The sequence below is a fragment of the Melopsittacus undulatus genome, chromosome 7 (assembly GCF_012275295.1).
Source record: "Melopsittacus undulatus isolate bMelUnd1 chromosome 7, bMelUnd1.mat.Z, whole genome shotgun sequence".
Lineage (NCBI taxonomy): Eukaryota > Metazoa > Chordata > Aves > Psittaciformes > Psittaculidae > Melopsittacus > Melopsittacus undulatus.
Window position 1 is genome coordinate 5,755,135 of NC_047533.1, and position 26,346 is coordinate 5,781,480.

The window sequence follows — 26,346 nt, forward strand, 5'->3', positions numbered from 1 at the left end:
GGGATGGGGATGCAACAGGCTGGATCCTGGGAACAGGAGCTGACAGGTTTCCAAAGCCCTATCTCTACACCTGGAATCCAAAGCTGGGAAGTGCCTAAATAAGCCGAATATCCACGAAGAACACTTACCTTCAATAGCAGCAGCTTCCCCTTCTCCCTGGCACACCATTAAGGACCATGCTAGCAAATGCAGCATCCATCTGCCTGATTGAATATCCTCATTAGTGTGCCTGACGGGGTGTATCCCAACCATGCATTCTGATTCAGTCATTTGTTTCCACTGTGGCTGCCCATTTTGATTAGCATTTAGCAACATGCTTTATCGTAGTGAAGGTGGCTTGAAATTACCTTGTGTACGTGCCTTGAGCATTCATCTAGACATAGCCCCTGTCAGCGTGTAACAAACTGTTGTAGCTAAGCAATGTCAAATTCAGCTTGAGGAGCCTGTCTCCAGCACAGGGATGCAGGATAATGATGTATTTTCATAAGAGAAAACTATCAGTGAGGCCACGGGATTAACTTCAAGTGATACAAAATGTCCCATTAAGAACACCTCTATTCTCATGGGCTCATTCCCCAAAGAAATTAAGCTCTTTGTCTACTCAGGAGCCTCTGATGTAAATAAGCTTTTCTCCCTGCTATTAAGTTAAAGGCGCTTTCATAATTTCTGCCCTCCAAATTCTGCAGCCATTAGACCACTATACTTAGCTATAGAGCAAATACCCTGTGCCACCCAAAGGCTGCATGGGCTGCCATCGGAAATGTCCCATGCCAGGATGGGAAGAGGGAGCAGCTCCATAGAAACACCGGATCCTTGTACCTCCCTGTATCATCTGGTTGGAGCATGGCCGTGCTAGGCATCATTTTGTTAAATCCATCATTGCTCCTCTTCATGCAGGGAAACACATCCAGTAATGTGACTTGCCTATGGTCTTGCAGCAAGTTAATGGTGACATTTGCTGTGGCTAAGTGGTGATGGGTTGAAACACACATTTCCTATAGGGTGTTCCACGAGCATAAGGAAGCAGGAGAGGTGATTCTCTTTGATAATACACTCCTCAGGGACCAGTGTGCTAATATGTATACATAGCCCTGTCACCCCTTGGGTCTAAGTAATCTAATATGTCTAATTAGGACATATTCTCATATCTAATATAAAATATTACTGTAAAATAAGTTTTTTGTTGACATTATTATTATATTTTGATATTTTGGCTGTAGCTGGTAATAATCTCTTGCTTATCCTTGGCTATGGCAATGATGTCTCTGATGTTTAAAGGTATACTGTCAAGGATGTTTAAAGTTATTAAAAGCAATACCTTCTAGGTGCTAGGGAGAGGGCGCTCTAAACCCTCTACTCCAGGCTAATTTTAGCACCGATTCAGACCCGGAGTCAGATCACTAAAGGGCTCAGCAGAAAGGCTTCGATGGGACATCAGGTCTCGGATCTTAGCTCTGCATTGCCATCTTCAGGCTGGGAGCAGCCTTGCTCCTTCCAGAAATCCTAGGAATCTCCCACAGATCGAGCTCAGCTCCGGCTTACCCAGCATTAGCTGATACTGGTGGCCAAACCCTGCGAAATGGTGTTAGATACAAAGGAGAGGAAGGAACTCTGCAAGGCTGGTGCTCAGCTGCCCTGGATAGCACAGGTATTCCCCTCCCTGTAAATATACAAGGCTTTAGGGAGCAAATTAACCTAAACAATGCTGTTTTACACACATTACTTCTTGCTTTGTTTAGTTTATTGGCAAGTTTTCTTTCAAGTACATGAATTGAGGCTGCCTGAGTGATTTGAGCTCCATAGGCTGTGTTCTAACCCCTTCCCCCCAAAAAAACCCTTTTCTGACAATGAGAAAAACCTGGATTCTGAAGAGGTTTTAATAATATGTGCATCAAAAGGCTTCTGACAAACATTTCACATTTGATAGACACGGTGGTGGGTTTGCAAGAAAGAGAGGAGGTTTTCAGGCTTTCAGGATCTCTGATGGACAATATCCTGCAGACAGCTTGGGGGCACAAGGAGCTGTAATCACAGAACAGCATAAGTAACACATCTTAAAACAAATGACAAAATCATGGGATAGCTTAAATAACACAAAATACATTGAAAATCATGGGATAATGAAGGTGTCATGGCGCAGCAAGGCCAGCTTGGATGAGGTTGCTCATCACCTTGTGAACATCCCCCTGCGATTCCACCACCTCTCTGGTCTCCGGCCAGTGTTTGACCACTCTCATGGTAAAAAGTATTCTCCTGATGAGATCTGGTTGGAAAATCACTTTATAGGAGCCCAAAAATCATAGAATCATGGAATGTTTTGGTTGGAAATGAACTTAAAAGCTTCCAGTTCCAACCCCCCTGCCATGGGAAGGGACACCTCCCACTAAACCATATCACCCAAGGCTTCATCCAACCTGGCCTTGAACACAGGTCTCAAACTGTTTAAACCTCTTCCCACCATCTCAGTCCCTGAAATCCACTACTCCCAGTCCAAAAATGAGTAATCCCAGTGCTTACCATGGTCACCCACAGCACCCGTCACTGGCTGCGTCCATCTCAATCCCTTTCCCAGAGCACAGCCCCATAGCAGGAATCTCAGGTGACCATCTCAGCCTCCGCGAGGAAATGCTGTAGGCATCATTGTACTCGGATACCCAGTGGTTCCTGCAGAGAACATGGAGAAGGGGATAAGAAGAAGACTTCCATCCTCTCCATGCACCGGAACAGGGGACCTACCTGCCCTTTCACAGGGGTTGTCACCCAGTCAGTGTAGAGCAAAGGAAAGCACAGGGGGGAGAGGAAGACAAGCTTATCTCCATCATGCAGATGCTGAGACACACATGGCTCTCATTGCGACCAATCTCCCACCTAGATCAGCCATTACCCAGGCTGGGCTCCAACCCACACATAACTCCAGGATCATAGATTAAATCGAGACTTTAGTGCGGAGCTGAAATCCGTGCGTGAGGGGGATGAGGCAGCAGGGAGGAATTGCCTTTCCGCTGGGAAACGGGAGCTCAGGAGCAGTTGATGCCTGTTTGTTCATAGTGTGCGGGTGAGTCACATCGCAAACAGCTCCTGCCCTGTCTGATCCGAGAGAGCCCTTTCCCAGGGGAAGCCCGGGTGTGGAAGTGTTGAGACGTGCCTCCCGCTCCCAGCCTCACAGGGACCTCAGCATCTTCTTTCCATGGGGATGGGGCTGTTCAGGAGAGGTCCCCTCACTCCTACCAACACCACCAACAGAACTGCTCAAGAAAAGGCTGAGCAGGCTTGGAGAAAGGGTTTGACCCCGAGGGAAACCATTCAAGCTCATACTGGACACAATATGCATAGCATGGACACAGAGAAACATGCTTCAGAAACACCTTCCAACCCTAACCAGCTTCAAACACCCCCTGACCTGCTCTTACCCTGTCTCTACTCCCTCCAAGCTCCCTTCCCCTCCTCACCCACCTCTCACTTACTTGTGGAGCGCATCTTTGGGGAAAATGTGAGAGAGGTTCTTATGTCCTTTACAGTGTCCACCACAGGCTCCTGGCCGGTGCTTAAAATCTGTGTTGTATGTGGTTCTCCAGTCATGGTCAGAGCAGTCTGGTGAAGGAGAGTACAAGTAATTGAGTTTGCTGGATCTCTAACTCCTGCATCACAGAGACTCAGTGTTCCCCCTTTGTCCAAGCTCCATTGCTGTTTATGCTTTCAGAGCTCAATGTGGGAGCTGCCACAAACAAAGGGTTGGCCAAGGTAGAGGTGCAAGAAGCACTTCCTTGGCGTGGATAAGGTCTTTTAGATGAGGTTTCAGATGAGAGCTGGGCTTGTCCAGCCTGGAGAAGAGAATGGTCCAGGGACACCTGAAAGCATCCTTCTAGTACCTAAAAAGGGGGCTATGGGAAACCTGGAGAGGGGCTTGGGACAAGGGCCTGTAGGGACAGGCCAAGGGGAATGGCTTGAACCTCCCAGAACAGGGGAGACTGAGCTGAGCTCTTAGGCAGAAGCTGTTCCCTGTGAGGGTGCTGAGGCGCTGGCACAGGGTGCCCAGAGAAGCTGTGGCTGCCCCATCCCTGGCAGTGCTCAAGGCCAGGTTGGACACAGGGGCTTGGAGCAGCTGCTCCAGTGGAAGGTGTCCCTGCCTGTGGCAGGGGTTGGAACTGGGTGAGCTTTAAGGTCCCTTCCAACTCAAACCATTCCATGATTCAGCTTTTCTTTTCTACAGACTTTTATGTATGATGGCAGTCACACAAGGCAGATCTGTCAGTGTTATCTTGTGCTCTTCCCTTCTGGACACTGACTTGTTGGCCAGTACATATTTTTCCCTATTGTCTAGATTTTCTTTTTCATCATGTCAGAGCAACACGTCTCTCTCTGAAAGAGATACAAGATCCACTTAACCCCCATGTGAGGACCATAACATCTATTGTGCTATCTTCCCCAGCATTAGCTGGTTTGAAGGGATGCTGTCTCCTATCCTGCTCTCCAGAGATGCCCCATCTATATATATGTATGTGTCCTTCTGACTGAGCATGGGGACAAACATGCTGCCACCTCTCACAACAAAGCAGGGGGACACACAATGAAGAACAACCAATTGAAGATGCTTCAGGTTTTCTGTGCATTTTAAAATTACACATTCCCATAATGAGTCATTAGTGAAGTTATCTCTGTTGTTTTCACTGAGGCTGAGATTCCAGGTATTTATTGCACATGTGTATGACCACATCTGGCTGTTCATGCAACCCAAGCTGTCGCAGCAGCAGCTCCCATGCTGCTCATGGCAGGGGGGATGGACCTTCTTAGGTCCCTTCCAACCCAAACCATTCTATGATTCTATGAGGGATGCTGGTGAGGGACTATTCATTAGGGACTGTAGTGATAGGACAAGGGGAAATGGGTTAAAACTTAAACAGCAGAGGTTTGGATTGGATATAAGGAAGAAATTCTTTACTGTGAGGGTGGTGAGGCACTGGAATGGGTTGTCCAGGGAGGTTGTGAATGCTCCATCCCTGGCAGTGTTCAAGGCCAGGTTGGATGAAGCCTTGGGTGACATGGTTTAGTGTGAGGTGTCCCTGCCCATGGCAGGGGGGTTGGAACTGGATGATCCTAAGGTCCTTTCTAACCCTATCTATTCTATGATTCTATGGCTGTGTTGCATGGGGTGACCCATAAGGAAACTGGGATGAAAGAAATGTTATTCACAATGCTCCAACCTCATCCCTGCCCTTCATCTCCCTGCTGATGGGCAGATAGTTACAGGGACTCTGTGGACCCTTCCTGTGTCATTCACCTTCCCTTCTTCCTTAGTCTCTTCCTTTGCTAAGACCCCCAAAGCCAGGCTGAAGGCCACAGGTCACCCTCATGGGGCAGCTGCCACAACCTCCATCCACTGACCTTCAGCCAGAACAGAGGAGCCCAGATTCCTGAGCTTGATTTGCAGACCATTATTCTGTCTTTCCTGGCTGGTCTCCATGAGGAACTGCTGGTAGGTGCCCCAGGTCGGGACCAGCTTCTGCCTGGGCAGCAGCATCCCTGAGAACAAGAGGGTGCATTGGTCAGGAAGCACCATCAGTTACCCAAAATATAGCCTTGGTTGGAAGCAAGCAAACAACAACACCAAGTTGAAACCTCAGCTGGCATAAATCAGAGCAGATTCACTCACTGCAGCAGAGCTTTGCTGAGGTGCATCGGTTTATCATTGATTTGGCTCAAGAAGCCAGAAGGAAAAGGTTTTATGGAAGTGGAAGGGGCCATGCTGTCTCCATGTTGTCCTGGAGTGTGAAAAGGAGCTGAGATCCTCTGCAGGAGGTTCATGTATGAAAGGGAAGGACTTTGAGGGAAATACTGCTGGATTACACAAGGACAGAGCAGGAAGGGGAAAGCCCACTGTAGCTTTGTCATTAGAACAAGACAGCTTCAGAGGGGCTTGGCAAAGAGATGCTTGGAGCCCTCAGGTGTTAAGAAGAGCCTAAATGGACTGTCCAGATGGAGACATGTCCACCTGAGATGCTTGTCCAGACTCCTTCTAGTGAGTGGAGAGAGGGATTACTTCACCTCATCTTCAAGGTAGCATTCAAGCTACAGAATGGCTGTGTCTTTTCTCCCCTCTGATCATGACAGGATCCAGACACAGACATCCCATGCTGAGCTCAGGGAGCAGAGAGGACATCCCTACTTGTGTCCTCATGTTTGATCCTGGAGCAATACTATCCCCTTCCCTGTCTCACAGGAGCTTAGAGGAACACCTCCGCTGCTTTGGGAAGGTTGGGCACGGATGGGTGATGTTTGGTGACAACTACTTTTGTTTTCCTGAGTTCCAGCAGCATTTTAATCCATGCAAGCAAGCTGTTAACTGGCATGGCTGAGGGCTGGCTACCAGCCCCTTTGCTGCCTTTGTTGCCCATCAGGTATCCCTAGCAGAAGGGCACTAAGAGCTGCTGCTCTGAACCACCCAAGTCCCTTGTGCTCAACCATGGAGTCCTTTTGCCTCCCTGCACTTCTGTTCATGACCTGCAACATGGGGTTAACCACATCTCCCTCTATCCCAAAGGAGCAGTGATGATAAGACTCTAGGAGACTTTGCCTTGTCAATGCCTTGCTAGTAAGGCTCTTCATGCACCAAGCATTGCTCTGTAGATGTTTCTAAGACTCCACTCACTATACCTGCACTTAGAGCTGGGCTGGGAGCTGCATGTTCATGGTGACAGGGTGCTGTGCCCATGCTGCTAATCCTCATCAGTGTTAACCCAGCACCAACACTCCATCAGGATGCTGCCATCCTGTGTGTCCAGCCAACATGGACCATGGGCAGGGGGGCTCAGCTAGCAAAGACCCAGGAGACATCCCCTGGGATAGCCGGATATATCCATTCATGTTGGTGAGCAGCTGGTGTGGGGTTTACCTGTTGTCCCAGCAGCCTGAGCAGCCACTGGAAGATGCTGGCAACAAGACAGCTCATTCTCCATCTCACTGAGGGCCTGCAGCCCCTCTGCCTTCTCTGCCAGTTGAGAGGCAGGGTCGTGCTTTGGGAGGTAGCTTTCTGCAGCAGGAAGGGGGGAAGCTAAGTGCTTTCCCTCTTGCAAGGCCCTGCTGCTGTCTGGCATCCTCTCTTGTGCAGCATCAGCATGAGTGATGGTTTCGATGCTCAGTGCTGGGATGACTTCCCTCTGCGCGACAACACTGTCGCTGTAGGGTATCACTGGCCTCTCCTGGGGTACAGCAAACTCCTTGGCTTTTAGCTGGGCATCTGCAACCTGCAGCTTCTGCAGAACAAAGACATGTGAACGGAGGGGTAGTGAGGGGGAAGGACAGTTGCTAAAGCATCATTGGCAATGCTACCTGCCCTGGGTTTTGGTCAGGTCAGCTCCACTGGGGATACAACAGCCACAAAGCAGCTCCTTAACTGCTATTAAGAATGCAGGGACCATCACAGCTTCCTTTTGTGCCCATCTTATGGCTTGGGACTCAGGAGGACAGAAAGAAAGAGGGAGGGAGCTTTGATGGCTGGTTTGACAGTCATGTCAGGGAAGGGCTCATGGGGCTGTGGCATGGCTGCTCTGGGGTGTCTGCTGGCTCCAGCCTCATCAGCTGCACACTCCAGCTCTCTCATGAGCCAGTTGCTCCTTTCTAGGGGCTCCGGAAGAGACTTTCCTGCTGTGAGCTCTGCCAGGCTGCTGGGGCCAGCAAGGAGCATCCTCACAGGGTCTGCCCCAGCAGGCACCTTCACACAATGAATTCTCTGTTGCTAACCCCCCCTCCTTTTCCTCCCCATCCTGAACCTTCTATTTCCCTCTCTCCTGAGCCCAAAGCACTCCATCAACCCAACGTGCCCCCCGCCACTTCCCCGCAGTGGCCTGGTGCACACCACAGCGGTCCCCTTTGGGCTGCCACAAGCAATTAGACCAGGGCAGGCAGAGCGAGGCAAATCAGATTAAATAGCTCAGGGGGTTGCTCACACTGCAAGGGGATTCAAACCCAGCAGCCCACAGCTCCCTTGCAGGAGTCTTCTCAGGCCCATGGCAGGGCAAGGAGCCATCTCCATCCTACATGAGATCCCCCTCCTCAAGGCGGTACTGGGATGGGTCTAATCCTGATGCACTCCATCAGCCCCACGGGAAGCAAGAGGAGTCCAAGGCTTAGGCAGTTCAGCAAGCAGTGCCCTGACTTAATGAGTGTAATTAGCATCACCCGCCCCAAACAGCTTTACTGCAGGGCATGATGGGGATTTCCCACAGAAGGGATGGGGACACAAGCCAAGGGCATTGGGGTGTGATGAGACCTGCTGGTGGGTCATGGAGGTGGGGACCAAAGCAGACCTATGCCTGCTGCCCCCTTGGATCCCCAGCTGTCCTGCATCCATGATCCATGGATGTTTTAGTGGATACTAAAGAGCCAAGCAAGGAAAAGCCCATAGTACCTGTATGTCACTGGGTAGCTTGCGCTCCTCACACCACTGATAGTCCTTCTTGTACGAACTCTTGTACATGCTCAGTGACACAGGTGGCTGAAAGGAGAAGAGGCAAACACAAGGAGCAGATAGGACTTGAGGAAAGAGTTCCAAAGCAGTAATACATACCCAAATGCTCTCTTGTTGCTCAGGAGAGGATAAGCTGCCTGTGTCCCCTGAACCTTGATCAGCTGCTGGGGTCCCGTGACACTCAGGTTAAAGCAGGACCTGCTTCCACCTTCTGTTTTAGCAGTATTTCCCATGTGCTTATCACATATTTGTTTAAAGCTAAGTGCTGGCTATTGTCAATACTCATTCTCCAAAGTGATTGGAAAACCTATGGAGGAAAACTCTGCCAAGGGATATTAATGCAATGGTATTTGCCCTAACACCAGAAGTCACTGCGGTGCAAACTTCTGGATATGGGGACAGGATTTTAGGGAAAAAGCACTTGTACTTGTGTTTTCCCCTTCAGCATCTACCATGGGCACTGCTGGAGCTGAGAAACAGGGTGAGGTAAGCCTTCAGGCTGGCCCAAGAGATGCTAAAGCATTAAATGTGCTAATGAGTCAATGCATGGCAATGGCTGGGGAACATGGGTTCTTATGCAGTAGTTGAAGGTGCTACCATGATCTCCACTGCTACATGAGCACATTCACCACGTGGGGTGGCTTGGCCACTGGGTCTGCACTCCCATGTCCCTGTGATAAAAGGAATCAGTAACTGCCCCAGCAAACAGCCCTTAGGGAGGGCTCCTTGTGCCTATTCAACAGTGTCACCCATTATGGCAAAGAATATATTTTATATTCTCTTTTTTTCCATCATTTCACTCTTTTTCCCCTCTGGGCTTCCCAAACCGGTGTCTGCCTGTGGCCAAGACCCGGAAACTCGTTGTCAACAGCTCTTATTATCTTCCCAGCCTGGCAGACCCTGTAAACCCATTACTCAAACACCAGCGAGGATGCAATTCCTATGGATACCTCACCTTTGAGGGCTTCGGTTTCCCCATTGTGTCCACCATGGTGAGCTAGGAACCTGGACCAGAAAAGACACCCAGTTAACAACCAGCAAACCAGATCCACACCACCCCAAGGGGTCTAGAGACCTGGAGTTAGGAATGGCAATAGGAAGGGGGTTCAGCTGGGGCTGTGAGGCCCCTGTACACCCCAGATTGGCAGTTAGAGTATGACTGACTTCACCCAACTCCATCAATGCAAAATACACCCATCCAGCCCAACTCAGAGAACAGACAGAGCAGGACACCTCAGAGAGTCAGCCCTGTGGGACCCAGCAGGGAAGAGATGATAGCACCCCACAAACAGCAGCCCCAAGGGGTGAACATGGGTGTCCCCTCCTGCAATAGGGTACGTGTGCTGTGGGATCCACCAGCACCCACGTTACCACAGTGACTCCAAGGACAAGGGAAAACATTGTCCCTTTGTGAGACACCCACGCTCCAGAACCCTTAAGGCCTTGGTGGGAGTATGGGGGGCTTTGACAGTGTGGGGTGAGAGCTTCTTGGAAGAGAAGCCACCCCATGGTCACAGTGAGGGAGCTGATACCCACTCCTTCAGCTGCAGTCAGGGCAAGAGTGGGACAAAGCTTTTAGGGCTCTTGGAGCATCTCCAGCTCCTGCTACAGATGGGAGTAAAAGATGGGAAAACTGGGGGGGAATGGACCTGGGTGCGTTGAGTGGAAGAAGCAGTCTCCTTACCTTACTGCATGGGGTGGTGGGAAACACTGCAGAAGTAAGGCAGGAAGGGATCCGAAGGTCTTGGAGGGTGGCTGAGTACGCCTGAACTGTCCCATCCAGATGCTGCAGTTCTCTTCCTCTGATGACCTGAAGCGTAAGGCAATAGGGGATGCTCAGATGTAGTCTGCTGTCCCACAGGTGGACAAGAACCAGACCAGATCCACAAAGCAGTATTTACTCTTTAATAAAAGTCAAGTACTAACAAGGTTTGAATGCACCTCATACGAGAGTAATCATAGAATCATAGAATAGTTTGGGTTGGAAAGGACCTAAAGCTCATCCAGTTCCAACCCCTGCCATGGACAGGGACCCCTTCCACTGGAGCAGCTGCTCCAAGCCCCTGTGTCCAACCTGACCTTGAGCACTGCCAAGGATGGGGCAGCCACAGCTTCTCTGGGCACCCTGTGCCAGCGCCTCAGCACCCTCACAGGGAACAGCTTCTGCCTAAGAGCTCATCTCAGTCTCCCCTGTTCTAGCAGGTTCAAGCCATTCCCCTTGGCCTGTCCCTACAGGCTCTTGTCCCAAGCACCTCTCCAGGTTTCTTATTGGCCCCTTTAGACACTGGGAGCTGCTCTAAGCCCTCCCTTGAACCTTCCCCACATTAAACAACCCCAATTCTCTCAGCCTGAAAACTGCTTTCTCAGAAAGCCTGGGTTTGGTCAGTTGAATCTCATCCAAGAGTCCAATTTCTATAGCTACACATGAGCCTGGCTGTCAGCTCAGAAAGGAGGTTCTCTGGCACTACAGCAATGCAAACAGTTGTAAAGGCTGGTGATGGTGCACGAGTCAGAAAGACAACATCTCAGCTCCAGGATCCTCCACAGAGAAGTCAGTCATGGACCTGCATTCACATGCACTGTGGGAAGTAGCTCAGGTGCGGGAGCTGTTTCTCTTTGCACACTCTTAGACACCAGTACAGAATCGGACCCCAAGGCTCTGCAAGGGCCGTGTGCTGCTAAAGGCTCAGCACTGGAGTCACGCAGAAGCAGCATCCCCTTATCCCCACTGTATTTTATGTAAATTAATATTAGTGTAAATGATGCAACAAGGAAAGAAATGATTTCCAGAAATGTGAAACTCTCCTGTTCTCCTGTGCTTATATTAAAGGGATTACACTCCATTTCCTTCTTAATACAGCTAATGCTCTATGGGAAGCCCTCAGGCCAGGGATTAAAGCACTTATTCAATTAATTAGGAACAAACTTCTTCCTTAAAGTCAAACACACAAATATCAGTAAGCCCTTGAGAGTGTCTTCCTTGCAGGGGCAGGAAAACGGATCCTATTTCTGATGTAAATTAAACCCTGCCTGCACTCCAGAATTACCAGGAATAATACGAATTGAGAAGATTGACTTTTAAAACACTGTAATTCTGTAAAGCACTGCAGTAAAGGAGGAACAGTCCCATCCTCTTGATCTCAGCATCCAAACTCCCATCAGTTACATGGGGAGCAGAATCAGGTCCTACAAGACTAATTAACATAGATGAGATACAACATTAGGATGGAACATTGGTAACTAGCTCCAAGCTGCAGGCACAGCAGAGTTTGGATATATTTGAAGTTAGGGATGAAATCCTGGCCCTGCTAAACTCAAAACCCAAAATGCTTATTCAGTAGGATCCGAATTTCACCTAAGGTGTCTGATTCATTACCGAGATAAGAGACAATTTCCAAAGCCTGGCTCCATATCCTTGTCTTCCTTGATGCCGGTTTGATCCTTCCGCCTTCTCGCAGGCACAGCTCTCATGAAATTAAAAGGCATTTTGCCAGGACAGTTTATGCAGGAGCAGCCCAGTATTGCTGTTCAGGTTCCCGTTTCTTCTTCCCAAATATCAAACGATGGAAAGTGACTGTTGCCAGCATAATCCCAATTAGAAGCAGGTAGGAACCAAACTCCCAGCTCTCATCTTCTTCTACATCCAAGAGAGCTCATCTGCCCCCTTGCTGCTAATTCAGATATGGAGAACAACTAAACCAGCCACATGCCTATTTTTAAGTGGTTTTATACATAAAAAACAGGAACATGGACTCTTTTTAAACCTCCAGGGCTTGGAGCAAGCTGCTCTAGTGGCAGGTGTCCCTGCCCATGGCAGGGGGTTGGAATTAGATGATCTTTAAGGTCCCTTCCAACCCAGACCATTCTGGGATTCTGTGATACTTACAGGCTGCAGTGCCATTCTCTTTCCTGTGATACCAATTCCCTACAATGGTCCTAGATTTCTCTTGTGCTTCCCAGTACAAGGAACCTCAGCAGAAGGATGCTTGGGCACATCGTGTTCCTCCCCTGGCAGTCCCACACAGCGTTCAGCACGGGCTGTACATGAGAAGCACCAGGAGGGAGCCATCCAACTGGAGTGAATGGAAATACTGTGTTGGATTCACATCAGCTGGAATTGCCCCTTCCCCACAGCATCAACCACTGTGTGATCGCTCAGACTCTGCTGGGCTACTGGACATGCTCATGCCAGTGCCTCATGGATGTTGAAGCAGTCATAGAATCCCAGACTGGTTTGTGTTGGAAGGGACCTTAAAGCTCATCCAGCTCCAACCCCTGCCATGGGCAGGGACACCTTCCACTGGAGCAGCTGCTCCAAGCCCCTGTGTCCAACCTGGCCTTGAACACTGCCAGGGATGGGGCAGCCACAGCTTCTCTGGGCACCCTGTGCCAGCGCCTCAGCACCCTCACAGGGAACAGCTTCTGCCTAAGAGCTCAGCTCAGTCTCCCCTCAGGCAGGTTCAAGCCATTCCCCTTGGCCTGTCCCTACAGGCCCTTGTCCCAAGCCCCTCTCCAAATGTATTGTTTTCTAAAGGCCAACTGTGCTATAAACACCTGCAGGAGAAAATTGTTCCTAAATAATAAGTTTATTCTCACAGCACTCCAGGGAGGCAACTGTAGAAATTCCCAAGGTCAGGAACCTAAACCACAGACCTGAATGGAAGTGCTTCTGTTTCTCAAGGCAGTGATCACACCAAACATCCAGGGAGGTTTTTAGAGGGTGCTGGTGCTTTTGTCTTCACCATATCATGCTATGTGCATGGATACAAGGAAATTACAATAAATCAGCAGGGATCCAATTGTCAAAGGCAAACACTTTTGTGTTTTAGTAGGACCTTGGGAGAATTCTCCAATGGGTCCAAGTGCACAATAGCTGAGTTCAGGTCCTTTAACACCATATAGGTAGGAAGATTTTAAATTAAATTAAATAACCTGAATTACAATGTAAAATAATGAGATTTGTGCACCTGATCTGTGCAGCTCCTTTCTGACATCCTGCTGAACTGTTCCCTGTGCTCAGAGGTACCTATGTACCCCTGAAGTCAATCAGTAAGTATATAGGATGTGACCTAAAGATGAATTTCACCTCATTTTGGCCCTAACTTCTCATTTTTGCAGTCTTTTTCCACTTGTGAAATGGCAACGGTGCTATCTAAGCCTGTATGGCTCTTGTGCAAGGTGCTGCACTGGGTACAGCAGGGTTCAGGTGAACCATCCCAGCTATTAATTCAACACAAGAAAACATGGCCAAGGAGGATATACCTCCCTGTCAGCCCAGCTCTGACAAGTGCTCTTTGGGCTAGGAATAAGATTCATTGCCCCTGTGAGGATGTTGAAAGAGGGAAGTGATGGGTAAGCAGGACCCCCATTGCATGAAAGAGGCAGGGTGTAATCTGTGAATCTCCATTGAGGTTATCACCATGAGGAGACAAAGTGCAAAGGGGAGACTCTTCTTCAAGAGACGAGTGTTGACAGCCCATTCTGTCAGCATGAGGTCAGTCATCCATTTGGGTCTAAAAACATGAACTTTGGTGGCAGTGCAGCAGTTCAGCATGGGAAGGTTTCCTGTGGAGTTGTTTACTCCATGCTTTTCTCCAGCTTTCCTGATAAATGGGGCATTTATGGTGGCTTGTGATCAGAAACAAGCAGCATCCTTCAGCCTAAACCTGAGGCACCTGTAGCTCTCATCCAGCCATCTAAATCACTTACTAAAGCCCTCAAGTGTGTTGCATAGCCATTCCTCCCTGCAGAAGATAAGAGCTGTTGGTGAACTCAGTGATGGTGTCCCAAATCTTTGGGCAGTTCTGCTGTAACCTACTAAAACAATCAGCTGTTTGCCCACAGTCCCGTGTCCTGTGTCCCGTCCCATCCCCCCCCCAAAGCATCCATCAGCAGAGGATGGCTGAAATCACTGCCTATGCAATGTGTCCTGTGATCCAAATCAATGCATATTTATGCACCTGCGTAAGGCAAATATATATATGTGTTGTCAGGGAACCCAAATCTGCTCACTAATGCTGTTTAAATAGCCCTTTAACCACATCACTTTTCTCCTCGTTAGGTTAAGTCCCTAGAGGTGAAAAAGTCCTTCCAAAATGGTTTTCACTCACTCACTCAGTCCAAAGTAAACATGCCTCCGGGACCATTATGTGTATCAGATATCCAAGGCTTTGTTAAGAGCTTGCCTGTTAGGTAAATTCTGCTTCTCTTTCTCCTTGGAAGGAGTAGCTTAAAACTGCTTCTCTTTCTCCTTTGGAAGGAGTAGGTTACAATTAGAGATAGGCTCACATGAGTACAGCAGGACAGCATCTTGTGTGATGGACAAATAGGAGTAACAGGAAATTCAGATCAGCATGTGCAAGTGACCCAAGTCTCAAGGATATTCATGATCTAACGTAACTCTGGTTATAATACAACATTGGTTTGACTTAATCCTGACACCTGCAATCACATTCATCAGAGATCTCATGGTGGCCAAGAACCTAACTTTATTACCAGCAGTCAGTGGGGCCAATATATAGAGTTAGATGAGAGCCCAGAATAACAAGCAGGAGCCTTTGCTACCAGTAAATACAGGGGAAATAGCACATCATGGAAAACCATCATGTGCCTACATGTCTGGAGGAGCTCAGGGGTTCAGCCAGCTGGACTTCCATTGAGTCTCACCTCCCATCACAACCCCATCTACTTCTTAAAGGCAAGGTCTGCAGGATCACAACCACTCCAGATCAGCTCATCTTGACCCCATCCACAACCGACTACAGCAAGAGGAGCCGTTCCACTGGCTGCACCAAGGTATGGACTGGATATGAAACCAGGAGCTTTTCCCACTACAGCCATTAGCTGTTCAGCTGATCCAAACTTGTCGGGGAGAATAAAGCAACCACCTGCTTCAGGTGACAGGAAAAGTACAGGGAGATCAAACGCCAGCAGGAGCAGAGAATTCAAGCAATGCGAGAGGTCCCGCATGTCATTTCAGCAGTCACCTTTTGCCTTTGATCTGTGCTTAGGAAGCGGGCACCTCCTGGATCAGATGGTCATTAGAGAAGTGTGCCACCGAAATCATCCCACCTTGAAGTCTCAAGTGTTTGCTTTCCCCAGGGATCCTCCTCCTACTTCCGCCACCGTGTAAATCATCCGCCCTGAGATTTCCTATAGGAAAGCTGATTAATACAGGTTGGGGAGTGGGGACCAGGACCTGAGTCCTCCTCCCATGCAATGGGAGATGAGGCTGCCCTAACTTTTGTATGCACACAGGTAAGTCCCTTAAAGATAAGGGGAGAATTGTTATTAGAGCTATCACACAAACAAAGAATCCCTGGCCCTAAGGAGTGTGCAGCCTAAACACACAAGACAGATAAAGGGCTTTGACTTGAAGGAGTTTAAAGATGAAGCCCTCTGAGACAAAGCCACCTCCATGGCAAAACCATGGATAAATCCCACTTTGCTAAACCCTCTCTCAACAACTCCTTGGAAGGCTGCCTGGGTTTTGCTTAACAAAGCATTTGTTTTAGCCTCACACTTGGAGCTAAAAAAACCCTGTGCAGCCTTAATGTGTCAAGCACGTGCAGCTCCCTTCTAAAAGCAGAGCTTTACAGCGGGCGTGCATGCAGATATCTGCCAACCCCGGGCATGCAATAAAATAAACCCCTTTGCATTCAGTCTGTTGATCCCTTCGGAGAGTGTTAACAAGAGAAGAAATCGCGGGGGAGAGAGAGCCTGTTCTCAGGTTACCCCATAAATTGGTTAAGGCTGCAGAGAGGATTACAGTCCCAGAGCCATCCTAAAGCACTGAGAGGTCATTACGGCGAAATCAAAGGTAACCATGGGGCTTGGCAGGTAACTGTCAACAGCTACGGGAAAGAGCCAGCGCGGGAAGGAGCTCTGCATCAGGATGAAATCCAGCCACCTCTATTTTCATTTCAGGTGAGGGGTCAAGCAGAAAAGCTATCCCCAGCGGCCTTTATTTACAGGTTTCAAGGGAGCGGCTGATGAAGCATTTAGAGGAAGAAGGATGAACCCACTCGCCCCTCACCCACAGAGTCCAGCCTGATGACAGACAGAGGATGCTGTAATGGCACAAGCTGGAATGATGGCTTTTATGAATGAAATAGCACCGGTTCTAATGAAATCGTTAGGACTTGAATGGGGCCAGGATTTCACCTGCAATATCTGCAGGGAGACCAAGGAAAAGATCTTCCCATTAGGACACTTGCTTATAGCAGCACAGCGATAGCAACAGCAATGCCCCCTAAGCAGATTTGAAAGCCTTTCCTCAGCCTGAGTTTTGTTTTACATTTCTTCTCTCCATCCTACCTAGCAACCAACCTGAATTTCTAGAAACCCACAATATGTGAATGCATTTCTTTTCCTAGACATGTTGACAATTTGCTATAAAAACCTTGCAAGCTTTTTGTACTTCTCTGTGTCTCCTGTTGATGAGTGAATAGAGAAGCTATAAATGGGTTTGTGTTGTCAAGTCAGAGCAGCTACATCCATGCTGGAAAAAATATACCAGGGACTGTTCTATGGCTCTAAGCTCACATCCACACAGCCCAGGCAGCACTGCCCATAGCAGACTGGTCCTATGGACACTGCCCATTGAGAAGCTGATAGCCTCTGAACTATGCCTAGGCATGGGAGAGTACTGATAACCCTCAAACATGCCTGGTCCATGCATGTTATATGTTATATGCTATATATATAACATATATATATGTTATTATAATTTAACAGCATGGACTACAAGTGCATGGCTGGGTCCATTTTAATGCAGCACTGAAACACAGCCAGTGTGTAGGTACTGGGTATCCAGTGTTCTTCTACGCTGTTATGTTTGAAGACCTCATAGCTTCAAGCTGACCAGCACAGGAGGCAGAGGATGATGGCACCTTGCAAGGACATTGCAAGGCACAGCTCCCTTTGCACTCAGACATAGGAAACCTTCCTTTACCTTCCTTCCCCTTTAAAAGACCTAAACCCTCCCAGCAGCCAGTTTTGCAAGGGTTAACCAGCATGAAATGAATGTGGAGAGACAGTCCGGGACTGTAATCACTTATTATTTTCAGGTAATATGCTTTATCTCTGACTAATCTCCTCATCTGGAGAAACACTCACTGCAGACAAGAGTCACCGAGGTTATTTCTGATGATGGGGCTCTACGGGCTACTGGCTGTGAGGTACTGAGGAGAGGCCAAGGAGAGGAACTTCAATTATGGCCTGAACTATGCTCTGGTAGCTGAAAGGCCATTGTTTAATCTCCTAGAAATCATCTATTTTAGCAGATAAAGGGATTACTTGGGTTTTCTTTCCCCCAAGAACAGTGTGTTATTCCAACTGCTAATGGAACATTCGGTGTTTAATTAAAGAAAAAGCCCAGGGAGAAGCAGCACAGGCATCAACATCACTTCTGGGGAAATTCAAATTGATTGTCACCCTTTGATGCTGCTCAATCACCTCTATCTCACTCACCCTTCCTACAACCCACATTAAATCCTCTGGCGCTCTCCATCCTGCATATCTGATGTTTTATTTTAGGGATCCCATCCAAAACTCTGGGGCTCCATAATGTGAATTCACTGCTCTATAGAAACCTCCTGGCTTGCAAAGATCCACATTGCTCATCAAGAGGAGACAGTGGAAACTTGAGTTGGATTTTGCCTCTTCTGCATGCTCGGTGCTCATTGCTGCCTGGCAGGGCTCTGTCTGCCTGTCCCATGAGACTGATCTGATCTCATAGGTCCGGTGTTTGGAAACTCAAAGTGGCTTCATTGATCAAGGATCAACTTGAACCTGCTGCATGCACAAACCTGTTTGTTCCTTTCCCCTCTCAGCTCCCTTGTCTTTGCCATCTCCATTTTCAGAGAGCTTTGTTCTTTCATCCCACAGACTAATGACCATAAAGGACAGGTACAAGCCATACTTGAGTGTTTCACTGTGCTCAGCAAATACAGACTCATTTTCTTATGTCACCCACAATTTCAATCTACAAACTGCAGACCCAAAGGGTCTGTGAAGGAGGGTCAAGAAGTAACAGTTTCCATAGGCAGGTGTCAATTCAGTACGTGGGGGTTCACAACTTGGCTGAGAAAACCATAAAAGAAAACCCCAAACAAATCAAAATGAAACCAAAAATCTCATTGATTTTACCATCAGGATCTTAATCCTCTTCCCTTAACCAGAACTAAGAACAGGGTACCCTGACAGTGATTATCCAGCCAGCAGCCAGAGTTTCCTCACGCAGATGATTGTCCCTTTTGTTCATCCTGCTGCTAACTGCCCTATTTCTGACATGGTCTCACAATCTGTAACATCTCATAGAACCATAGAATCATAGAATAGTCAGGGTTGGAAAGGACCTTGAGATCATCCAGTTCCAGCTGCAAAGACAAACTATTTTTGTTCCACCTTCCCGACCATCCATTTCTTTGCACATAGAGCAAGGACAGGGACTTACTGAGTAGCCTGATTTTTGCTTCCATGAATTGTCTATCTTTTCATGACTGTTTCAGATGATTTATGCCCACTTGCCCCAGCTACATCCTCCTGCAGATCACTGTTAATGGCTTTTCTGCCATCCTGTGTGGTGAAATCCCTCAGATAAATAGAGCTGTGCACCTTGTCCACCCAGCTGCTACCTCCCTGTGTAGTTCTCATCCTTTCTCCCTTTCCTCCTGCTCTTTGTCTGGCTCACGCCAAGGTTTGATACACATCATTCACCATGGGACACAGCAGCCTGACTTGGCACATCTGATGAACTGGCACCACCACTGAAGATGCGATCATCCTCAGGCTTTTGATCTCCTTGTCTGCCTTTGCCCAAAGCCTTTGGGTGACTCTAACTACATCCTTCACTTTCTACAGGCAGCTCCAGAAGGTACAGTGAATTATCAAGTCACCCTGTCTGCTACCAGTCATTGTGCTGAACCAGTTGTTCAGCTTGCTCTTGACCAGGACTGCTGACCTCACCTCTTCATAATGTTTTCCAGCAGCTTCTTACACATATCATATAGCCCTAGGACACTCCACACACCTATTGCAACACACTGGGTCTAATGACTTTGGAATTGTGCAACTGAAGCTCTTCTTGATATCTCAGAACTTGCCAGTGACCAGCCTCTTGCACTGGTTTTGCTATACTGAATCTACCTTCTGAATCCTTCAGCAAGGAACACAGTGAGGAATTAGCTTAGGTATCAGGAAACACAGAGAATTTGGAAGGCCACTATAGTGTGAATTCACTTACTAGGATCCCCTTTTCCTTGTTTAGGGGTGGACTGTGTTAATGGTTGGACTTGATAATCTTAAACATCTTTTCCAACCTAAACAATTCTATGATTCTATCTTTCCTTCCCTGATAACACACAATTGCCTGGCTGGGTCAATGACCCATGCTGTAGCCCCATCGATCCATTCTCAGCCCCTCAAATTTCTTCTGTCTCCTGACCCTTCCTTGCAGCCTCTGCTAGCAAGATTCTTTTTGTCATCCTGCTCCTGAAGCGTTATAATCTCCCAAACACTGAGAATCATTCCTCTCTTGATCGGTCATCTGTAAAACCTCTGCTAACATTTCACCCATCTCTTCAGCCTCGTCCTTTTCTGAAAGCAGGGAGCTCTCCTCAGCGCTAATGTTGTGGAGGATGCACTAATTCTTCTTCCTTAGTGTCTATTATAAAACAAACCGTGTTCATTTGGACTCTCACAAGCACATTTAATGCTGCTTTCCTTTTTAAACCGATTCTCCTTGACTTTCCTTGTTATCTGACCTTTGCCCAGCTCTGAGCATGGGTATATTTTTTCACCTACGCATTCTGCTTAGCACCAACCAGGTGGAGAATGTCTTCCACCACTCATGCTCAGTGCCTGCCTGCTTGCTTTCTCACCAAGCCATGTTAAATGAATGCTGTTGAGACAGATGATGAGGTTATGACTGCAGGAGACCACTGCTCCAGGGGATACTCACTGCTTGTTCTTCCTCTCCTTGCTAATTTGGGTCTTCCTAAATGCCAATCAGAACTTCTCAGCTCTGCTGCATGTTTAGTTTGCACTTGCATCTCTTTTTGCACATGTAGAGCCTCATGAAAGCCTGCAGGCACTTGCCATATATGCTCCTGGTTAATTTGTCTTTGCCAATCTTTGGCATGTGCCAATCACTTATGAACATCAGTCATTGGGTATATAAATGGTTCACTCCCAAGGTATGGCTTAGGCATGCCTTGACTGGTAGGAAAATCGCCTGAAATTCCTCAAAGAAATCAAGCAAATTCTTCCTCACCATCTGTCATAGGAGCCCATGTGTCCATAAGCAACACAGAACCTGTTCCACAGCCCCATATGGAAGGGCTGATTTCTGAAAGTTGACCAGGGGTTTCTGTTTACTGCTGTGATTCCTGCTGATGCCTCTCTTGTGTTTTGCACCACTGCCTTTAACAAGGTTTCCCCATATGGCCTCGATACCTTGTCTGTCCACCTGATTTTCAAAAGGCACAGTGTATTATGCTGCTGTATTTCTAACCTGCTCATTAGCTGTGAGGTTTTACTTAAAGTGATCTCAGATTCCCATTCCTGCTGGCCAAAGCTTCCATTAGCATCAATCCTTTCCCTGGACCACTTCCCTTCGTCAAACACTGACCTAGTTACAGGTATCAGATAGCATCTACATAGCCAAGAAGACTGAACAGACCTTAAAACCTTTCTTGCCTGTAGCCTTCATGGCTATATGAGACCTGTGGATCTTAGCACATGATGCATCTTTTGAGCACTCACTCTGAGTGGGTTTTAGGCTTAGGTGATAACATGTTGCTCAGCCCTTCTAATAAGAGCCATACTTCCAAGAGCGAGTATCATAGCAGGATCTAGATTACCAACATCACATGCCTAGCTGGGCAATAAAACCTGGGCAGAATCAGCACAAGTTCAGACAAGTTCAGTCTGTACTAGGCAAAATTAAGCACAGTGCAAAGACAGCAAACCAACTGAGGGAAACTGTGAGTCTGGAGCTGGAGCACAGTGCCATGTTCAGGGTAGGACTGCTGGAGGGAAAATGGGAACACAGGACACCACTGTGGACAGCCCACATGTCTGCAGATGGATCCAGGCTAAGGTTTCTCTTAGTAACTGTCTTCTTTATGTATTAAAAAGTCATGGAATCACAGAATCCCAGGTTGGAAGGGACCTCAAGGATTATCTGGTCCAATCTTTGTAGGCAAAGAATGACCTAAACTACATATCCTGCTTCACTTCAGGCCGCTTATTCCTGTTCCAACTTTGTCCTTTCTCCTCATACTTCTGCTCTTGCATAGATATTTATGGACTGCAAATTAGTCATCCATAACATTCCCATCCCATAAGTAATTAAAGTTCCTTGGGAAGCTTCAAGGCATAGCTGCACGTTGTGTGCACTGGTATCTCCTCAGGAGCATGGCTCCTACCAGGTTTATTTATGTCCCATAGCTCTTGTATTTGACTGGCTAATAAATGACTTCACCTCTGTTACTTTGCCCTGTTACTCATGATTTTATAGGTGCCATCATAATATGATACAGTACCAATATGGATTATTATCATTCCTTATTCCTTTGTTTCATTCACCCCAAGATCACAAGAAACAGTTGATTATTAACAAGGACCACAACAAATTATTAATTTCTGATATGGATTCCATCACTTCATTTATCTCAGATGTTTTTCCTAAATGTGTCCTTTGGTTTCTCCATATGGAAATACACCCTGTCCATTTGCTGCTGGTTCCCATGCAGAGATAGAGGCAACTCAGTGTCAGTGAACTGTTCTCTTCATTATTTAACACTCCACAGCCCCAGTTTTACACTCTTACACATTTGGTAGACAATGATCCTTTATTCCCCTGCCCCTAAATCCAGGACGGAAACAGAATGATGAACCAGCTTCCATAGCATTTCCCTGCAGAGACTCAAGGACTCATTTTCCACAGTGAGATCCTGAAATCTCCATTTAACCAGTTATAACCACTTAATTTGCACTATGTTCTTTTTATACCGAATTTCAAATACCCAATTCCAGGATGGGATCAACCATATACTTTCAGAGATCAGTTTCACCAGGAGTTGCTCACTTACAGAACAACAGCAAATCGATTTGACAAAGCTGGTTTTCCGTATACACAGACTCATTTGCAGTGATTTCATTGCCTTCCTTTAAGAATCAAGTGATGTGCCCACTATTTCTTGCCTTTAACATTGACAGTCTCAGCTTTACCCAAATCATCTGCCCAATCCTTTAACATAATGAGCCACTACCACCTTTCTTAGTCCTCTAAAATCTTCCTAGTGTCCCAAAATGGAAAGTCAGCATTAATGGCCCACACGGCATGTTCCTGGTTCCAGGAGTTCTGAACCTCTTGGCTGTGAATTACCAGGACTGGCTGATCATAAAATAGGTAAGTTATGTGGCTGCTATTTAACATAATCCCTCCTCACTAATGGAGCCCAAAATGCCCTTTCACCAACACCCGATATGAATACACCATCTGATTTTCTCCCCAGACAAACATGGAACAGAGATATTAATTTAACGCTCCTCCATTTCCTTGTGGTGGAGGTGACGGCAGCTCCTGCCTTTATCTGCTCATAGTTTTGATTGTTTTTACCTTAGATAACCATAAATTTATCTTTATGTTTGGCCACTTCCATTACTCATTCCAGGGCAGAGGTGGCCTATTCAGATGAGCTAAGACCACAAGATATTGGCCTTATTTACCTTATTCTATAGACACTTACCTTACTCTATAGGAGTAGGCAACCAGCCCAAAGCATCGAGCTCCATTTCAAAATCCCATTATGCATCAAAACCATGTAAAAAGCACAGAGATGTTGCTTTATTTCAGGTCAGCTTCTACCTTTAAGCAGGAGGGATCAGGCTCCTTCCTTAAGACTCCTCCCAGACAAGACGTGATCCGATAGTACCAAGTCAATCCCACCTCACTTTTGTACTGTTAAAAACATAAAATGAGGAAGGATTAGATCTGTGGGATCAGAATGGGGAATTTTAAATACTTTGTATGGATCTTAAGCCCAAGGAGAGGCAGGAGGAATGCAGGGTGCTGAGAGCTCCTGCAAGCGTTTACAAACACCTGGAACGTGTGCTTAATCCACTCGCAAACAGTTGACATCCTTCTGTCTCCCACCAGGCTCCTATTCTCCCTTCAAAACCAAGACGGGCTTCTTTCCCAGTGTGGGTAATACCTCTTCTGATACTCAGAGGTACTGAAGCCTGGCCAAATCCAGCCCACAGGCTCTGAAATTCCCACTTGTAACTGTCTCACTCCCAAGGTGTCTCTTTAATCCCACTTTTATTAGGAGCACAGCTCTGGGTAGCTTACAGAGGTTCCAAACAATGAAGCTTTTATCAAAACTCCAGCTAATCGGTGGCTAACAAGCTCTCATTCAGGAAGGGGAGGCAGGACCAAGCTTAAACTAACCTGAGGGAGTGAAAAAGGAGAAAAAGATTGGGAAGAGGGTGTTCTCTTAACCTGTATCCATGCCCCAGTCCATAGACACAGCAGTCGGGAGTGGACACAGAGCAGAACCGCTTCTTTTAGTGATGGTGCTCACTTGCACCAAAGTGATGGTAGTAACTGATGGGAGTAACTACAGCTTGTGATAAACTGTGATTTATTCCATGCTGATTTATTACAGGGGCTCCATCATGCACAGCACCATATAAACACACCAGGAAAATATCTGCTATTCAAAATGCTCACTCTCAGTCTGCAGCCGGCAGTGGTTTTATGGAAACCAAGACACAAAAGAAACCAAACCAAACTGAGCCTTTTGTCATCAGCCTGAAAATCATGGAATGAAGACACCTCCCCAGGAAATGTTGTAGGGGCTGAAAAAGAGATTTGAAAGCCTCTGATCTTATCATAAGGCAAGTTGGCAAAATGTGATAGCCAGAACTTCAGTCCAATAGATGACTTGATACAGGCAGGGAGGGATATGCATTATTCTCCTTAGGTAAGGGAGAAGAATTACTTCAACCTGTATACACGTACACAGAACACCTTTCCCACATCCATGGCAGTGAAATGTCTGTTGCACAGCATCAGACATTCTCTGGTACCCATTTACAGGGCAAATCAGATGTTGAGTGAAAAAAAGATACTTTCTTAGAGCATAGTAAAAGGTGTAAAGTACCCAGTCTAGGAAGGAATAGGCTTAGCTGTATATAAGGGAGTGGTACTACAGCTTACATTCAATTTGAGCTGTTCATAGTCAACTGCTTGATATTGTTGACAGTGGAGCCCCAGTACTGGAGCACTCCAAGGGAAAAGATAATTCTCCTATCTCTTCCCTGAGGATGAAGAACTTATTCCCAATTCCATTGATTACTCTGGAGAAAGATATAAAAGATCTTCATGTGCAGATTGTAAGTGGGCCATAGAGTAACTGCCTTCCCTCTTGCCAGCCCTGGGGAAAAAGCGAGACTTCTATTGCAAATGCAGCTGAAACAAATCAAACCTGTGGGTCCTGCTTCACTGCAGCAATTCGGAGCCATGGAAGGGATCCTGGTTTCTCTTTCCTACTGGTAAAGTGAAGATCAGCCAATATGGACTATTATGCCTCAGTCCTCTAATACATTCCCTGCTCCTAGGCCTCAGCATCCTCAGGAAAGAGAGAGAGCCCAAAGTGGTGCAGGTATCAGCTCCCACTGCAAGCCTGGGTGCTCACGTCTGAAGCATTTTCAGGTTTCTGTGTTCAGCTGTACACACCTGAGATTCACAACAGGAAAGTAAAGCCTGTACCTACATGTTCAGAGGAGCAGGGCTTAAAGGCAAAGCCAGTGTCTTCCTAGCAGGGGGAAAAGCACTTGCTGCATGCCCGACAAGGAGAAGCACAACACCAAAGGGAATGGTGTGGCTAGCGCAAGGGGAGGATGGGGAGGACCTCGCTTTCCTGCAGCACTTTTCCTTGGGAAACCTTAAAACACTTCCTAAGGCAGCTGGCTAGAGAGGTTTACACATAATCACAGCTGGATGGGGATATGGTTTAATCCTGATTCCCAGGTGCCATGGGCTGCTCTACCCAGCACACCCCACTGCCACACTATTAACGCCAATGCTAATGAATGTCCCCAGGTTCATCTCACTGCATTGCTCAATCCCGAATCTGTCCACAGTGATGGACAGCAGCCCCAAACCCTTACCTGGACACCCATTTCAGTTCAGTGCCTCAACACCTCTCTTCTCAGTGCATTTCCGAAAGCAAAACGTCTCCCAGATCTCTCTGCAAGAAAGCAGCATTCAGAGAGCAGGGAGGCAGAGTGCTGGATCTCTTCATGCTGCTCTCCTCTTACCTTGGAAGAGGAGAACAGCCACAGTTTGTCCTGAGAGCTGCTGATGTTTCAAGGCAACGCTGCGTGCTGCTTGTAGGATAAATGCTTTAAGAGAATTAAGCGCTTTTACAACCGACACACCATCAAAGCTTTATTCTCTCTGCTCTTTAAATTAAAGGCTGGTTTGCACATCCGTGCCATCCCAGCTGTGTAATAACCTCTCTAAAGCTATTTTTGTTCCACATTCCTTACCATTTGGTAAAGCAAGCGGGAGTTTTCTGAGGACACGCGTTTTTTATTAGAGCTAATTCAGCACTATTTTCTCACCCATTTCCTTTGTTGGAAGAGGGAAAAGGAACTCAAGGAAGCTCGAAGGCAGCGCACCGCGCCTCCGAAGGATCGTCATGGCCGGGCTGTTCCTCTAGATGGCTCTGCCTTTGCCTAAAATACATCAAATCCCAAAGGAAAATCGCGATTTCGACCCATACCGCAATACAAGCGGTTGCTCCTCTCCCTCCTGCAACCACCGCGGGGGTTTGGAGCAAACGGATAAAAGCCGATTTGTTGTGATT

At 47.3% G+C, this 26,346-nt stretch overlaps 1 protein-coding gene across 2 annotated transcripts; it reads right to left on the reverse strand.

Annotated features, from left to right (window-relative positions):
- Nucleotides 1-1,776: 1,776 nt before the first annotated feature.
- On the reverse strand, nt 1,777-26,346 carry LOC115945760 (uncharacterized). Of its 2 annotated transcripts, XM_034064833.1 has the most exons (12): nt 26,102-26,346; nt 25,646-25,725; nt 24,693-24,909; nt 23,221-23,432; nt 10,149-10,274; nt 9,420-9,469; nt 8,405-8,491; nt 6,890-7,250; nt 5,383-5,520; nt 3,465-3,591; nt 2,518-2,664; nt 1,777-2,022 (listed from the first exon to the last, which is right to left on the reverse strand). In XM_034064833.1, exons 6-11 carry the CDS (start codon nt 9,453-9,455, stop codon nt 2,523-2,525), a joined length of 891 nt encoding a protein of 296 aa, XP_033920724.1. In that variant the 5' UTR covers nt 9,456-9,469; nt 10,149-10,274; nt 23,221-23,432; nt 24,693-24,909; nt 25,646-25,725; nt 26,102-26,346; the 3' UTR covers nt 1,777-2,022; nt 2,518-2,522. The 2 variants fall into 2 exon arrangements, with proteins under 2 accessions (XP_033920724.1, XP_033920725.1); XM_034064834.1 differs by lacking the exons at nt 23,221-23,432; nt 24,693-24,909; nt 25,646-25,725; nt 26,102-26,346 and adding an exon at nt 11,841-12,054.